Genomic DNA, 18,676 nt, shown 5'->3' with positions numbered 1-18,676 from the left:
TAAGGAGGTAGTGTGGTGGTGGGATGCTGGTGCGTCCTACGCGGTCCGGGAAGCCGGCTGGGGAGCGGGCGGCGGCGCGGCGGCCGCGCGGGGTGGCCGGCGAAAGTGAGCGCTCGCCCCACCGCGGCGCCTGATGGGGTGGACCAGTCCATATATAAAGTCATACTCAAGGTGAACTAATAGAGTAATAACAGTTCCGGCGTCTTAGCTAGTGGAACGGCCGTTCCCCGCCTCATCATGCGAGGGATCTGGAGCCAAGTGGTCAGTGTTCAATCATTCAGAGTTACAAACGCGGAAAATTTTTTAGTTTTCTTTTTATATATTTTTTTTTAATTTTCAATATCTAAGTGTTGATTTTTACATTACGAAGTGTGATACCTAGTGAATCGCTGTTTATCCGTTGTTTTTATTATGAAAATAGTTTCTCGGTCGTTTCAAAATAATAATAATTTATTTAAGTATATCTAACTTTTCCCATTTTCAAAGTTCACAAAAGTTACCGTTCGTAAAATAATAATAAAAAACAAAGAGCACTAAAAAGCTATAATTTAAAACACTTACCTAACTCAAAGTCCGGAACTCTACATTAAAAATGTTTTCTATCGTTAATTGTAACTTTATCGCTCTATGCGTAAAATCGTACGTTCCGTAGTAAAATCTTATGCTAATTACATTTACTACACGGTGGTATTGTGAAGTTTGCTGAGCAAATAGTTCGCGTTCGTACCAGTAGTCAAAACAAATATTGACAACTACGACTGCGGTTGTCTTTTATTTTTGCCGCGGCTGCAGTGACCTGGGCTAATTAACAAAAAAAAATACACGTTTTAAAATATAATGAAGTATTATAAACGACTTTTTAAAATACAATTAACGCTTGTTACCAAAATAACATTAATGAGAATGGTAATTTAGCGTCATCGAGTGAACTAAGCCTGCATTCAGACATAAACGCTCGTATCACCTCCATCAATCTCAGTGTCAGCGATCGTGACAATAGACACATTTTTTATTAATGTTTAGAGATTTTTCATTTCTGAATGCAAGTTCTCGCTATTGTTATTCCAGTACCTATAATGAGTGGCGAATCTCTCTAGAACATTGCAATAATGACGATGAACTCGATCTGATTACATAAAGGCTTCTTCCGTTTTGTAGCGAGTTAGTCAGGTCACGATTTGCACTCTCGTTTTGGTAAAAAGTACATTCCACTTGGTCCGGAGCTTAAAATAACCACTGCGTTGAGAATGTAAACGATTGCGCAATTTTCCGCATTAATACGGAAACATAGTGAAAAAGCTTTAGGCTTTACATTTCCGCCTGAACACTTATTTGTGAAAGCTTTTAAGAACAGGTGCAAATGTGTTTGAACGTATTTTTCGATGCAATTAATTCGGTATAAAGTTTTTGTTTATCTTAAGACTTGTAATTAAAAAATAAGAAATTGCATATTATAATGAGTTTTAAATTTATATTATGGGTACAGGCCATTTGCGATTTTGTCATTAGAGTGACTTTATAAAAAGGTAGGTCTTCCAAATTAGGGATACAATTGTTTTGTACCGACACAACCTGGACGATGTGACCGTTACCAGAACTCGAGTCGCTTGTGTAACTCTTGCATAATTGTCGTCCAAATGTTGTATTGTGTTATTATATTAGCCGTATGTGTGAACTATGCTAATGCACTGGATGTACATAAACTTTCTAAATATCTTTTCTCTGTCCTTTAGAAAAATTATATCGACGGTGCTAATATGATTTGAGATGCGTGACCGCTCTCTATCGCTCCTCAGTATACCGAATTCAAATTTGGAAAACGCATCCTGCATTATATTTGCAATACTCGATGATTAATAAAATTACATAATTTGTGTAATATATTGTTCGAGATGACCTAGTAGCTAGTCCATACATGGCATACTTTAGTGTTCTCATAACATCGATTTCTTATATAACTGATAAACTTGATGGATCCGGGTTGTAATTTCATAAACTGGTTTCCTTGCAATGGGTGCCCTAAATTGGAATTACATTATCGATAATAAATGTATTTTATATTGAAGAAATATTGTTCTTCATATGGAAGAGAGACCGTGTAGTGATGATGTTATATCCGTTCACTTGAAACTTGATTTTCCAGGCGCCAGTTCGCGAGTTCTAGAAATTATGTTCGATGTTTACCGCTAGTCAAACACTCATTTCCTAGATCCGTTCGACCTGCGAATTACTCAGAGCGTGTTCTAATGTCCCCCACCTTACTTAGTCAAGTCGTCTTATACTCACTTTCCTTTTGTGAATCACATACATAAACTTACATAACTTTTTATGGCTCGCATTAATTTATGTAAGTGAATCTAAACAAGGGATTGAGTGAAAACAATGCTCGTTTTGGGGTTAGCCACGATCACGTGTGACATGATTTACATCGCTCAAGCTAATTGGGCTATTGTTAAGAGATAGGAGATTGCATTACAAAGCAATGCCAAAGTCTGTTATCAACTTACTATTGATTATTTTTTAACTTTAATAACATGTATTTTGAAGCTGTGCGTTGTATAGAATAAGCTATGCGCTAATAACTTAATAGTTAACTTAAATTAACAAAGCTTTCTTTTGTTTCAGATTACCCTAGGGGTAATTTTACAAATCGCTCTAGTTTCGGGAAAGGCATTAATTCCTCAAAATCAACAAACACAGCAACAGGTGGAACGGAATTCTGAAGTAGGTAATACTGCTCAGAAGCGAGTTGGCTACGACTACCCAGCCCCACCGCTCGATCTCGTCAATCCTTTCCAAGATCATGATGACTTGCATTCTCACGACAACCACCACGAAGTAATCGAACACCACGATGAGCATGATCACCACGGCTTTGATGATCACGAGCATCACGAACATCAAGAGCACAATGACATTCATGAGGAGCATCATGTAGAGGAGCACCATGAGCACCACGATCACCACGATCACCATGACCACCACGACCCTGGCTATTGGAAGAAGAAACTGATTTGGAAGCCTGGGTGGAAAAAAATCTGGAAGCCTGCCAAGAAACAAATCTGGAAACCTTCTTGGAAAAAGATTTGGAAACCAGTCTGGATACCTACAAAACGTCCCGTTTGGAAAGAAATTAAAGTTCCAGACTGGAAGAAGATCTACAAACCTGAATGGAAACCGATAAAAGTACCCGCTTGGAAGGAAGTAAAAGTTCCCGACTGGAAAAAAATCACGGTTCCATATTACAAGGACATTGTAGTACCGGGTTGGAAGGAAATACAAGTACCTGCGTGGAAAAAGGTTTGGATCCCTGAATGGGTCAAAGTAGGCGTGCCTGGTGAGAAATATTTAGGAAAGGATCACGATGGATGGGAATATACGTCTCATGATCTCTGGAAGAAAAAACTAATTTGGAAGCCTATTTGGAAAAAATACTGGAAACCAGCTAAAAAGCAAATATGGATTCCAGACAAGAAATTAGCATGGAAAGACGAGTGGAAGCAAATTTGGAAAACCGAAAAGAAACAAACATGGATCGATGACAAGAAATTAGTATGGAAAGAAGCTTGGCAACAAATTTGGAAGCCATCTAAAAAGTTGATCTGGGTACCTGACAAGAAGTTAGAATGGAAAGAAGCTTGGAAACAGATTTGGGTACCAGCTTGGAAGGAGATCTGGGTTCCAGGTGTCAAGAAAATCTGGAGACCTGTTTGGATCTCCGAATGGTTCCCATCTCCTGATCATCATGAGCACCATCACGAGTCTCACGGATGGGACAGAAGTGACGTCTCCGACAACAATGCAGCAGCAAGCCAAAAATCTGTGTCCGTGCAGCAACCTGATCAGAAAGCGGCGCCGAAGAAGTCACAACAACAGTCGTGGCTATTCCCCAAATAATTTATATCATAAATTATATGCTTCTTCTGTAGATTTTAATCATCGAATTAATCCGTCTGACGGATAAAAAGCGCTTAGATGCGTTAGAAGCCATATAATGTCAAGACTGTAAAACAGCTACCACAGGCGTCCAGGAGCGAAGAGACTATCCCATCACAGCTACTCACTTAGGTAACGAACATTTGTTTTACCATTATGATATGCCAAGCGAAAATTGTGAGTCAGCGATGCGATTGTGTCTTTGCTCGGAAATATTTTTCTCATACAAAAAGACATACGTACAAATGTTTTGACAATATTATTTATGGTAAGCTTTAAACTGTTGTGTAGTTACCTTAGATCAGTCTTATTGTAGAGTAAGTTGAGAGCTTGTTGTCCGTACCCACTGATGCTATGTGTTTTGTTGTTTATTAGCTATGTTAAGTCTTAGATTAGGATTTAGTTTTTAATTTTGCGGAACCAATGAAATAAATAATTACGTTTTATTAAAATATTTCCTGGTTTTACTTGACTTTCAAAGTGAAATTGTCGAATGCATTTTACACATAACATTTTTTATGTACACATAACTTTTATGAAGAAGAAATTTAAGTATCTCATAAGTTCATGCATGGAGAAACTCCAGCAAGTATACATACAAGAAATTAATTAAACCTACTCTTCCTTGAGGCTACGTACCTTTACAACCTGCCAAAATATCATGTGTACTTAATTACACATCTAACACGAAAATCAATTGAATTCACGAACAAAACGCATGCCCAGAATCAAAAACAGTATTATCGAGAGAAACAAAATTTTGCTCCGTGATGGGATCGAATCCACAGCGTGAAGCGCAGTGGTCGGCTTTATCTTCCATATTAAACACCACCAACGGCAACATAATGGGCTCGTTATACTGCTCATTGTAATTATAATCGTGGAACGTTCAAACCTGAAAGCCTAATTATAAATGGCCGATAGACTACCCAAATAGGTACTAATTACAGCTCCACACGCACATACTAACCTCCTTGAAAATACCTTTACTGTGGTTGGTTTTGATGCTGCATTGTCGTACATTACAACTGAATAACACACCTGCATAACATTATTAATGCATGGGATAGGATTTAGGTAATTCGAAACTGCAATTGCCGAAACATTTCACTGTTCGAATGCGTTAGCTAATTTAGATACCCACCTTGGGTTTAAACACTAAAATTGAAATTTTGCGATGCCAGCAATTATTTAAGAATACCTCAAAGTAAACATTTAAACTAGTCGAAAAATGTTGTTCTCATAATTTTTGAAGGGAGCTCTTTGAAGTTGATGACTCATTAAGTAATAACGACAAAATTCTCAAGCACAACTATTGTTTTAATTTCGCACCTTCATAATTTACCTTCGCACACTAAGTATTCATTCATAAAATAATTACTTAAATCTTATCTAAATAAAAGGTCAGTTGCTAATGGCTGACAGATTAATCAACAAAATGCACATGTTATTAAATAAACAAAGCCACATTGTTGGTATGTGTACCTCGGTAACTACTAATTACATCTTATAGCAATTCGTTATATGGGAATGGATAGAAACCTGGCGCAATACTTAGGACTCAGTACCTAAGTATCTACATTTATCATTTTTACAATATTCGACTATTTCGCTGGGACCTGGTGCAGCACTCGTAGCAGAGGCCGGCTTGCCTGTCCCTCGAGGCTCGAGAGTGTGAGCGCCTGTTGTGTTGAAATCCGGGACTAAGACGTTCGTACTTGTGAATCAATCATTCCATTAAACTCATTGCTTATATTTTAAACTTTTCTAACTGGGAAGTATATTTTCCCCTGTGTTTTAGAAGTTTGAAATCATATGCACAATGAATATCCAGACTGAATTCCCTTGCCTCAGAGCTGCAGCAAGTTCCACTGTAAGTACTAACTTCTAAGCCCAAATACAGAAATAAGTATTTTTGGTTTTCTTAAAGCATCATAGTTCAAATTTTTATATATTACTAGCTGACCCAGCAAACGTTGTTTTGCCTAATAATTTTTTTCTAGTTGTATTTATTTTTAGTGCCACATTATAAAAAAATAAAAACAAATAATTTCGTCCAAAAAATAAAATATTTTTTTTAGTCTGAGCAACCCTTAACACTTAGCGGTATGAAAAATAGATGTTGTTCTATTCTCAGACCTACCCAATATGCAAACAAAATTTCATAAGAATCGGTCGAACCGTTTCGGAGGAGTACGGTAACTAACATCGTGACACGGGAATTTTATATATTAGAAGAGTATAGATATTGATGTTTCGGTATATATTTTTTTCTCGATTTGCTCAGAACCCAACTGCCTAAGTAAGGGCAGTTAAACGCAAAATTAAACTTGCATCTGAAACTTTGTGTAAAAAGCTTAGGTTATGCAGAGTTACACCTCGCGAGAGTGAACCAGTGTCGGTTAAATTGCCACACTTGTTCCCATTTTGTCAAAAGCTTTCAATTTTTTATTGATCTCAAACACCTTAAATATCCGTGTGAAGCACAGATGATCTAATATTCGCCAAAAGGCAAACGACCGAATTCAATCTGTTAATGGTCAGAGAAAGTTTTACATAAAAAAATAATTGCATGATGCCTTAAGGCTTAAATTGTAGAGTGTCCGCATGTGAGTAACGTAACACTATATAATATTGATTAATTGCAAATCAATCATTTAATGGTGGTTATGCGTAAGTAACATACATGATAGGAGACATAGCTGTTCAGAAATCAAATTCGATTGAAGTAAATACTTGAAACAGTTTTCAATTTATGAGGATATGAAATTAAGAGAGATTATGATTGAAAGAATAAATGATATTTACAGATAGTTAACAATGGTAGGCTTAAACGAATCCGCATAACGAACATCATCAATCAATCGGGCAGTTAATTAACTGGGTCAAGTCTAGGCGTAGTCCAATGTGTGCCAGAGTAATCTGTGACCAACGAGGCAATTTTTAAACAATATCGATTCTGTTCAAGGAGAACGTAATGGATAAATGTTTTTTCAATTGTTGACGCATATTTACAAAACGATGCACGGTGATTAAAAAAAGTTTTCAATTTTACTAAAATATTCACTATTGAAATGAATAAAAACATTAATTACAAATATTTAGCTTTTAGCTCTTTTGTTACGATTTCAGGACTACACGAAGTTGAAGCTAAGGTTTCTAAATATGTTTCTTTTTTAAGAACAATCTCAAGCCTCCGAAGTGCCCAAAAAGATCCTATATAACTATTAAAAACATATTCAGTAGTTTACAAAGCAATAAAATACAGTCGAAAAGAGATTTCTCAACAAGAATCTAGATCGACACTCAGTTGTCTACACTCTATTTGTAAACTGATTTTCCCCTAGGAATTCTCTCTTTCGAATTGTGCAACAACATCGACTCTACGAGAGTGCTTTTTATCGGCTTATACAAAATACAAACTTGATTTGCCGATTCTATTTTGGAACTCGAAATGCAATACTAATTAAAATTGAGACGAACTGGCTGTTGTTTTACATCGTGCGCAAACAGATAACCTTAAATAATATTATTTTTTTATTGTATTGTGAATTTAGAAATACCTTTTGCTTTTTTCTCGCTGGAGCCAGTTTCAAATGTGATAGTGTGAAAGCTAAGAACCTTCTTGGAGGTACTACTAGCATCAGGGTGCAGCAGTAGTGTGACTTCATACGTTATATATACAAGCATGTATTTGCTTGCAAAACAGGTAACACGGATGAAATTGTCCGAGTGCTCTAGGAGATTAATTTAATTCTAATTGAAATTACATCCGAAAGCAGTAGAAATTACATCCGAACCGAATTACACTGATTCAATTTTGTTTTAATTAGTAACGTGATTTAATTTGATTGGGTGTTAATAGGCACACCGATTGTCTATTAGAATAATATAGTTTTACTTCATGGTGTATCAACTAATTTGTCAAAATGAAAATTAAAGCGTTTCCGCGAATATGCTTAATACTAGATTTACGTTTATTGCGTAGACATCTCATTTGTTACTCAAACAGTCTGCGCTCAACGTTGCATCAAAGCAAATAGGGTAAATAAGTTTAAGCCCGAGGGAATTGCTTATTTTATTAAAAACGGAAAGATTGCCTGAGTCTTAATATTATGTGATGCTGCATGCGTAAAGTGATGTCGTTCAAAATGTTATTGCGAAACTGAATCGCAAAGGCTTTGAAAGATATTAGAATTTTAAACTGTGGATCGTATTAACCGTGCCGAGTTTTCGAGTGCAGTCTGTACGGCAGGGACATAGCTCAACGCATTGCAGAGCTGAAGTGGCAATGGGCTTAGCATATCGTCGATGCGATAAACGTTTGGTACCAAGTGTGTTGGAATTTTAGCTCAGAAAGACATTAGGTATTCGCGCAGTTATATTTACTACTGTCAAATACTAAAATACTAGGCTGGCTTGTGATCCGTAACAATAATTAATAATATAGTCCTGTTAATTGTAACATTCCTGGAATGTATTTGCATTCAGTTTACCCGCAAAAGTGTAACAGTCTTTTTTACAAATATTTGTATCGATGAATAGACTTTTTTGTGCCAATTTATTGAGAAGCGATCACTGACTTTCTGATATTATGACACAATAAGGCAGGGTATAAGTTCGTATTGTCAATATTATACGAAGCTTCGACATTTCCAAGAGATTTAACCTGTTTCCACTAATACCGCTCCTCGCATCCCGCAAATGTTGGTCTCCAATAACTATAATGTTCTCTAGACGTCTTTGTATTTGCCGGTAGCAATTAAAGCACATGCAGGATTTTACACTGAAATTGAACTGTAGTGTAACTATACATTTGAATTATACGTATATTCGTAGGAAACCTCATTATACGAGGAAGACGAACAATATTGGGTTATCTTTGTTTCGTATAAAGGTATATTACGATTTATGTGTCAATAGTTTTGAAATAACAAGTATAATAACTACTATGATTTTATCTCACCAAATATTTTGCTAACCATCTGGCCTATCGACTGTCATACAAATATTTTTACAGTTATGGAATCGTGACGAAGCAACACATGGGTTAGAGCAAGTGAAAATAAATCCACGTTTTTATTTAACTAGCCTGTAAAAGATCCCACTGCTTGACCCTTTGCCTTCTCCTTTCAAACTTCTGTCTATTTCTAATCCTTCCGTAAAACCTCCTCGATAGTTCCACATCTATAATTGTTCCGATTAAATCACAATTATGTAAAATAAGTTGGAAATATTCAAACAAACCATCACACAGCGGACAAAGTGTGTAGGTCGAGTAAGAATGCGCGGTCAATGAACTCTCGATTGTAAACACTCTCATCGTCATAGGCCGATCAAATTTATCCCACCAAAAACATTAAATGTAAAAAAATGCCAAGTCTCTCGATGCAGTCTTTCCATCGTAAAAAGTTTTGAGATCTCATAGAAGCCAAGTCCTATTCAAAATATTTTGTAGTTATAAATCAACATTTAGTAATTGTATCAATAGTTTTCTTTATATTATAATTATAGTGACTTGGCAATGAGCACAAGAAGAAACAAATAAAACGGCATATTTGTAGGAGTTGAAAGTTACACACACCGCATGCGTAAACATTAATATCACAAAATTAATTTTCTTTTGGTTTTTCCGTGTCGTCCCAACCGAATTTCGGCAACGGCAGTCAGTCTTAGTTTACTCTCGATTCATTTACTTTCATAAAGCGATGGCCCGTAAGGTATTCTTAATTATTGTATTGGAGCATGTAGTCGGTAGTGACCATCATGATTCACACATAACAAATAATCTGATCACTGGTCTCGTCAGTAACATTTGCACATAATTCCAGGCATCAAGCAGCTTTTAATTTGTGCTCATTGCCAAGTCACTATAATTATAATATAAAGAAAACTATTGATACAATTACTAAATGTTGATTTATAACTACAAAATATTTTGAATAGGACTTGGCTTCTATGAGATCTCAAAACTTTTTACGATGGAAAGACTGCATCGAGAGACTTGGCATTTTTTTACATTTAATGTTTTTGGTGGGATCTCATTTATTTTTTGTAAGTGTATTTCTTTCTTTTTTTTTAGGTGTCATAATTTCTAGGACTTCAGCTACTGCTTTGCTTAGAACCCATTCTCTATCTCTATCTCTTTTGTTTCTTCTCTGAGACTTCGTTACTTCTAATGTAAACAAGCTTAAACTTATATATATATGCATATATATATCTACTAACTTACAAACTATAGCTAAACTAAACTAAATAACACGTAAAGTTCTCCGAATATCAATTATCACTACAATATTTTTTAGTTTCGAAATGGTTTTTCATAGACAGGTGGCGCTATCAAATGAAAATTATCGAATTATTCTGAAGTACTACTTAGACTGCGCTTTGTAACGAAACCATAGCGCGATTCAGACACGTACAACGCCATCTATCGAGCGCGCATACAATATTTATCGCAATGCAATGGAGTTTTAGCTTTATTAATTTAATGAATTATGAATTTTATGTATTAATTTGTATTAATGATAGTCTGTGTATTACATTTATATTATTCTTTTCTATTCTATGTATGTATTCATCCAATTGAATAGGTACTTAAACAACGAACAAAGTTAACAATGCAGTCAAAATCCATACATAATGTTCTTGCCAAACCGCAAATATAAAATTGTTTTCTATGGCATATTATTTTTTAATGTTTTTATAATTTTTCCTTTATATGTGGCTAAGGACCTATCTTGGTGCAAAATTTGAAGTTTCTAAGTCTGCTAGAAGTACCTTAGATTTTTGATGATCTGTCAGTGAGTCAGTGAGTCAGTGAGTCAGTGAGTGACAAAATGGTGTAACTTTGATCGACCGTAACTCCTAAACCATTAATTCAATTGGCATGTAATTTCGAACTTAAGCTTGTTCTAATGCCTACTATTATTCCCCGAAAAGCTAAACTCCTAGCTTTGTCCACGTCGAAGATACAGGGGGGGCGAAACAGCCGCGAATCGCTTCGAGAAAAGATGGTACGGCCGTGCCCGTTTTGCTCGAGACTTGGCAGGGGCACTGCCGTGCCCTCAGATTCGTACACATTCGTTTTCTTGATCACTTTTTTTTATTATGATATCTTATGCATAAATTTTATTAAGAATTAAATGAATCTATACCGTTAATTACCGTTCATACGCGGCATTTAAAAATGTTAAAATCATTTTATCCTTAATTGCCTGGACTCAGATTCGAAAATGCCTAGGTACAACTTCAATAAGAAACAATTTTACGTAATGGAGATCAAAATTCGATTTCGATAAACCTGGAAACCCCAAAACCATGGATCTCAGATAGTTATCTAAAGTTCCTAAGATTACTAAAGCAAGTTTAAACTACCTTGGTCACTGCAAACCCTACCACATTATTTGCGGAGGTATTGAATTCATTGTAAAATAGTTAGCGGATCGGTCGATCGCGTCGCCATCAATTATAATTCTATTTATATCTTAATGGCAACCCTCACAGTGTGACGTCACATTGTTTTAACCCTAGACGCAAAAAAAATAAAGGTAAGTTTGACTGCTATGTGTGTGTGCTGCGCTGTCACTAAAACTGATGAACCATTTTGGATGCAGTCTTTTTATAGAAAGAGGGTTTTCTAGCGACAGTTTTTAGACATATGTAGTCAAAATCGGTCTAAACATTTAACGATCACGAGCTCTTTTCCAAGAGAGGAGTAAAGGTTTGAGCGCTGAGTGTGTCTGCGGCTTTACTTTACGCGTTACATTTTATTCAGTTAAAATTAAATCGATGTCCGTACAGGCCTATTTAGTTATTATATTTTTTTGTTAATGCGAAATATGTTAAAGTATTTTGTAACTGATAAATTAAGAAAACGGTTTAACTCTCGACTCCAAAGTAAAGTAGGTAAAGATAAAAATAGCACTTTTTATACAAATTGTCAACCACCTAATTTATAACTTTACCAACCGTTGCTTACCCAATCTCAATAGGGATTATTGAAGCGACTACAGAAATCCATCTCTGTTAGTCTTTCAACTGTCTAAATATCACGGTTCATGAGAGCCTGGTGACAGACGCCTTAGTAATATGTTTTCGTTTAACCCAGAGGAAAACGAACAAACAAAACAAGCTAACAAACCTTAAAAATGGTTGAAAATTGTAAAAATTAGAACCTCCTTTTTTTTAAAGTCACTTAAAAATAAATAAATATGGATTAATACAATTTATTCAATGTATATGATAAGAACAATAGTCGGTTACGAAATAAAAATGATTGAAAAGCAATTCTTTTTTAAAACGAATCCCGCCTTAAGGAATTTTATCGTGTGTCGCGGTTTCATACCCACTTGAAAAATTAAAAACTCTTTTACGGCTTAACAAGGTTTTCATATTTAATAATAAAAGTCTATTGAATGAAGCCTATAATTTAAAATAAGTATCTGGATGAAGAGCTATTTTCATTCAGAAATGTTTTATGAAATTCCATTTAATAAGAATTTCTCTTTTTGCGCCAGGCTTGGGAAACTTGCCTCAGTTTATAGTGTTTTAAATATATAATAAAAAATATTTATTATTTCTCGTCCGATATCCATCATTATAATATTTATTCAATACATGAGAAAACTATAAAATAAATACATGTTATGTTGAAAAGCCTGGATAATAAAATAGTTGAATATGGTTGGCTTTTTTTGTTTGTGTTGTTTCCAAGCGACTTCAATAAGGGTTCTCAATTCGTCTATTGTTTGTTTGTTTTTTCTCATCTCAAAACTTTGAACTGCATGTTGTTAAATCTTTTTTTTAATTTAATGTAAAATAGCTGACATGTTTCTAGAAAATAATATCACGATTTTTTTTTCTTTATTTAGGAAAACATAAAAAAAATGAAAATAGTTTCAGTAATGTTAAAGAATACAAATCAATGTAATAACCACAACATTTTCCAAGTTTTGGTTCATTCGTTTTTATTTGAAGTCGGGTATATATGTGTTTGTTGTCAAAACAATATTATTCAAGGCTTACAGGTTCAATTGCCTGTTGCCTAGTTGAGAGCCTTAATCTTAAATGTCTGTTAATGCATCTAGCAGGGATTACCCACACACGCTCTATGGGAGAACAGACGTCGAATATCCAAAATTGATTCAGATTACTGAATATTATGTATGGAAAATTAAGTGGCTATTGATTGACTTCTTAACCGAAAGTGTCCGAAAAAAAGCTGCTTAATATTATTATTCACAAAGATATTTCATGGTCGGCTTAGTTTGTATTTAAGAGCCATTTCACATTTTTTCCCGAATTGTTAAGACTTTGAGCTTCTCTATTACCATCTTAGGTAATACCTAGAGTTTATTGAACGAGTATAAAATGTAGGTTAATCTTTTATATTGACGTTTAATGAAACACATTTACTAAAATCGCTTTGTTTTATTTGTAATGACCCATCTCCCACAACCATTTTACTGAAAAATTGCCGCAGAGTCAACTTCGGAGTCCTGAATCTATCAATAATACTCATAAATGAAACTTAAAAAAATACATACAGGGTCAGACATGTATTTTTGTAGACGTTTAATGAAATAGATTCCTGAATTTTATTACCATTAATGAGTAAAAAAATTAATTCTTCGACCAATTTTTCACTTTTATTTTGTGTTTTATACGTGTTTTTTGGTTGAAATACGAAGTAATTGTGAAAATAAAATTATTCCAAAATAATCTATGTTCTTTAGACAATCGAACCCTATAGTTATTTTGACAATATTTGCATAAATTTTGTCAAAATATCAATTTGAACATCAGTCTAAATCACAATAAATTACTAAACGTAAGTGTGCACCGATCAGAACGGCGCGAGCGCCCGTCGAGGAAGGACCTGTGCAATTTTTTCCGTCGTCCCGATTTCCGAGCGCTCACGAAATAAAGTGAATATTATACTACGACCACATAATTTTGATCCGCTTTGCATTTTTATTTTTCGTAAGTTAGATTTTGTTTGTTTTCACATATTGTTAAGATGTGTTTTTTTTTTGTAAAATAATTATATATATTTTTTATTAATTGTTTGTAATAAGTAAGTAGGTATATCAGTTGTCTGGTTAAATATATTTATTTTTATATTTTATTTTATTTTTTTTATTTTATATTTAACATTGATTTATATGTAGATATCGGAAATTAATAGTTATTTTTTTAGCATTTTAGAATGAGAAACCGTCTAAACCGCATGGAAGAGGGTAGCACTTTTGTATTTGATCCGACGTAGACGACAAGGAAACACCGGCCCCATTGTACATCCACCCCGTGTTCTATTTTACCATTTTTTTATAAGTATCATTTGCTATAAGTATTTTACATAATACCTATCAGTGTTTCTTTGTTTATTTTATTTAGCGTAATGTGTAAACGCATTACGCTAAATAAAATATTCAATTTTTCATAATCTATAATTTTTACCAAAACATATTACAATAACGGCTCAAGATTGTTTCGTCAGTCTTGACTCTCATGTTACACTGTTTATATTGCATTCGTGTGACTCGCTACGCACACATAGACAATGACGCACTCTTTTGCCTAAACTTGAGCGCAATCATTTTGTGAAATGGCTCTTAAAGTACAATACAAATGTATTAATAGGTATTACGGGTAATTTAAGCTTAGAGGCAATTAGGTGAATTGATAGTTTAAAAAAATATAGTAATATAAACTCTTTTCTTGTGTCGTTATGATATTTGGATACCTACTAATATGGTTAGTGCGTATTCTGTATAATGTGTGAAACAAAGAGAAAGCTTAGTTATTACCAGTTCGCCTTCTTATACACTTATTGGATGTTAGTTGTTTAGAAAAAGGTTTTATTCAGATGGTGCATGAAGATTTTATACGATTAATTTTGTATTGTAATTGGGTAGGTTTGTAACATTGTAGCGAAAAAATTTCTAGTCTAAATTGATAAGACTTGATGTCATATGCACATTCCTGCATAGATATGTTTTATTACGTTAAAGAAGAGTATTTAGTAGTATTGTAATAGGTTTGCAAAAGTTTCCGTGACTCTGGCTTAAGCAGTAGAAGAGACCCGGGATATTTTTAGTTGGTAGAAGTCCGACATATCCCTACTTCGTACCCTTGTTTCAAAAAGAAAAACACAAAAAAGTTATACAAAAGTAGATGCTTTAGCTAATTGGTTACAAACCGATGTCGGAGGTCTTATTTTCCAGCGGTTTATTTGATTTCTAAACAAAAAGATAAAGTCTTTTTAAGTACTTAAAAAAATAGTATTTTTGTTAAAAAAAAACCCAGAAGTCGATGAATACTTACTATGCAAACCTATTAATTAATTATAATAACAGTCATTAACCACTGTCCTTGTATGATAAGAACGCATCGATCGATATGAGTATTTATGGAAATGTGAGTAATAGAGTTTTCTAATATTATTAATAGCTTGAATTTGTATAATTGTGTAGTACTAAGTTGCATTTTACAAATGATAACAATATTATTATAATCTTCTTAGGAAAATCCCATCAAAATCCCATTGGAACAAAAGCCAACATCAATGTTATGATATTATATATTACTAGCTGTTGCCCGCGACTTCGTCCCCGTGGTTAGAAGATATAACTTATGATTTATACCTGCCCTGTTTTTTTCACATTTTCCAATGTATCTTCGCTCCTATTAGTCGCAGCGTGATGGTCTATAGCCTAAAGCCTTCCTCGATGAATGGTCTATTCAACACAAAACGAATTTTTCAATGTGGACCAGTAGTTTCTGAGATTAGCGCCTTCAAACGAACAAACAAAAAAACTCTTCAGCTTTATATATTGGTATATAGATACCATGAACCACAAACACACGTAAACCACTTTAGGGATAAAAGCGGCGAGATCTAAAACAAGTTCTCTAACCAGCCCTGAAATTTATATGTTACAACATAAAATATGATTCTTCTTAGGACTAGAATGATATATTTTGTAGCCTAAATTTTAACTTGGCTAGTTTTCATATTGTTCTAAATTAGAAATCGTAATAATCTTTATTTCTGATAAGTTTTACTCTTACCAGTAATTTTTATGAACCGAATTAAATAAAAAAAAGAGTACCTATGTTTTATTTATGTTTTTATACCTTTCATTAATGATTCAAACAACGTTATTTCGAATATTAACTTTTTTATTACTTATTTATTATAATGTCTTGCTACCTTACGTAATGGTACTTTACGAATGCAATAACAATGATACTTCTAAGTACTTAACGTAGTTATGATTCTGAACTTGGAATAATGAATATGTGTAACGAACACTATTTATGTAAGATAGAAAGTGCCCTCTCGTAGGCAGTCACGTAAACTTGCGCACTCGCCTTTTAGCAAGTGTAGCGATTTTGTAACTCGGTGTTTATCTTATCAATTGTCCTGAAGTTACTGTGACCCCTTAAACCTGGACTGAAGATGTTGTGGGAGCGAAACATCGCTACTTGCCGTCTCGCTTCCATTATTATACAAAAGACGGACACTGCAAAAAAAATTGTCATCAACCCTATAACCAGATAATATTGCTTAATATATTTTGTTATACATATAGGTATACACACAATGCAATTGTCTTCATCTATGAGAGCTAAACGTTGTTAACAAAGTTTCAGTTTCATAGTTCCGCTAAATACATATAATAGGCATGAGCACAATGAACGAGGCTACACAGATTGTACATTTAAATTATGGATGCTAAATTTACAATATAATACGAATTTCTATTCTATTAGCAAGATTGTGCCTCTATACGGTATAGTTAATGCCTGCATTGTGTTATTGATGTAGAGATTGTCTGTACTCAGAATTTTGTAACTACTCTCATTATACATTCGTACGTAAATATATATTACCGAATACTAAGATCGAGGAGGACGTGACGAAGCTATAACTACACATGTTGATCGATCACAGGTTAAGCTACGCTTGACGCGGTCGGTCCTTAGTTTGGTGATCATCTTTGTCATAACGTGTTCCGCCGTGTTTTGGAAGGGACGTTAAGAACGTTAAATTGTGGGTCTCGGCTTTTACTCATACATCTTAGTCAGTCGTTCCGCATATTCAGAAGCTAAAAAGTCTGAAAACCAGTCTGACTAAGAGGTAGGTATCGTGAAGGCCAGGACAGAGGAGGTCAAATAGGCAGTTGTTCCGAGTAAAACTGTTGCATCCGGTTAGACTAGAGGCCGACCCTAACATATTAGGGAAAAAGGCTAGAATTTTGATGTGCCCAAAAGATACGGAACACATTACGCATTTGCTTGTTTTGTGGGCTACAGTTGTTATTTTAATTAAAGCTGTGATACTATTTGCACTGTAATTAATCTTCAACAAAACCCGATTTTAAAATAAACTATTTGAATTATTATAAGTTACTTTGAACACGGCCACAATATTTTTTGTATCGTTAGATCAAAAATACCATGAGGCACTGTTACGTAATGGTACCAATAATTATATTTTTGAGCCGTTTAGGGTCGAAATGAAATGCTACTGACTAGTACTGACATGAGAACCAGGTGCACGAGTTGTTTATAAAGAACTCGCAAAGCGTTTGGTCGACTTCACTCGTGATCAAAACGCTGGTCGGTTTTTTGCACAAAGAATTGAAATGGCCATTCAACGTGGCAAAGCTGCCAGGCTGCTGGGCACGTTCCCCGGTGACAGGGATGAACGCTTTGCATATGCATACTATCTTTACTAATATTATAAAGAGGAGAGATTTGTATGTACGCTTGTAATGAATAAACTCAAGAACTACTTGACTGATTTCGAAAATTCTTATCCCAGATTTACATAGGTCGCCTGAAATCGAAGGAACTACAAGTCAATTTGATAAATTATGTCTGTGTTAGATAGTATCTTCATTGGGAAAGGTTATAGGATATTTATCTACCATCACACAATGATTAATAGGAGCAGAGCAGTAAAGAAATATTCCGAGTCTAAATAACTAATCCGACTTTAAAAATCTTAGAACCACGCGAACGAAGTCGCTGGCAACAGCTAGTAATATATGTTTTATTTTCAGATTAAATCTTCGGTATATAAATTTTGATCTTAAATGTAGTTATAAAATGTTGTAAATGAGTAAAAGTTATTATCGTCATACCTATATCAATTTTACAAATTAAGTTACTTACTAGTTATTTTTATCAAATAAATGGACACATGTATACTTCTGTATTAACAAAACATTTGTGTTAAACGCACTGATCAAATCTGTCAGTTATCTGTATCTATTATAATATATCAACAAAATATTTCTATTAATTTAGTAGTTATTTAGTATACGAGGAATAAATTGAACATGTTGTGAGCATTCAGCCAATATTCTATAAGCTGTACAAATAAACAATGTTTCGGAATAGAATATATTAATTAAATTATTTCCACTCATGAAATTCATAATTATCTAGGATTAGCTTTATTGTTGACTCAATTAGAAATTTTGTAATATACAGGATGTGTTCGAATTTGAAATGTTTTCTTGATTATATACGTTCAAATTGTTTGTTAAGCCTAATTAATTAATGGACTGACTAATTCTCGTTTCGATATGAAAATATATGAGAATAAAAGTAGTTTGTGGTGTGTGTGTTTTTTAAGTTTTGGAATAGAGTTCGGCACCGAACCTTACTGACATTTTATTTTTAACCTGAAAAATACAATGGTAACCCTTGGAATAAAAAAAAA

General features: G+C 34.2%; 1 protein-coding gene across 1 annotated transcript; it reads left to right on the top strand.

Annotated features, from left to right (window-relative positions):
• The first annotated feature begins 203 nt into the window (after positions 1–203).
• LOC113494013 lies at positions 204–4,390 on the top strand. Its single transcript, XM_026872128.1, has 2 exons — positions 204–261; positions 2,626–4,390. Exons 1-2 carry the CDS (start codon positions 238–240, stop codon positions 3,895–3,897), a joined length of 1,296 nt encoding a protein of 431 aa, XP_026727929.1. The 5' UTR covers positions 204–237; the 3' UTR covers positions 3,898–4,390.
• Positions 4,391–18,676: the final 14,286 nt, after the last annotated feature.

This window comes from Trichoplusia ni, chromosome 5 (genome assembly GCF_003590095.1).
Source record: "Trichoplusia ni isolate ovarian cell line Hi5 chromosome 5, tn1, whole genome shotgun sequence".
Taxonomy (NCBI): domain Eukaryota; kingdom Metazoa; phylum Arthropoda; class Insecta; order Lepidoptera; family Noctuidae; genus Trichoplusia; species Trichoplusia ni.
The sequence above is the reverse complement of the archived record's forward strand: the minus strand, read 5'-3'. Positions and strand labels throughout refer to the sequence as shown.

Coding starts and splice junctions, on each gene's coding strand:
- LOC113494013 (XM_026872128.1), top strand. CDS start 238: ATGCGAGGGATCTGGAGCCAAGTG. Junction 262..2,625: donor GAGGGATCTGGAGCCAAGTG/GTCAGTGTTCAA, acceptor CTTTTGTTTCAG/ATTACCCTAGGGGTAATTTT.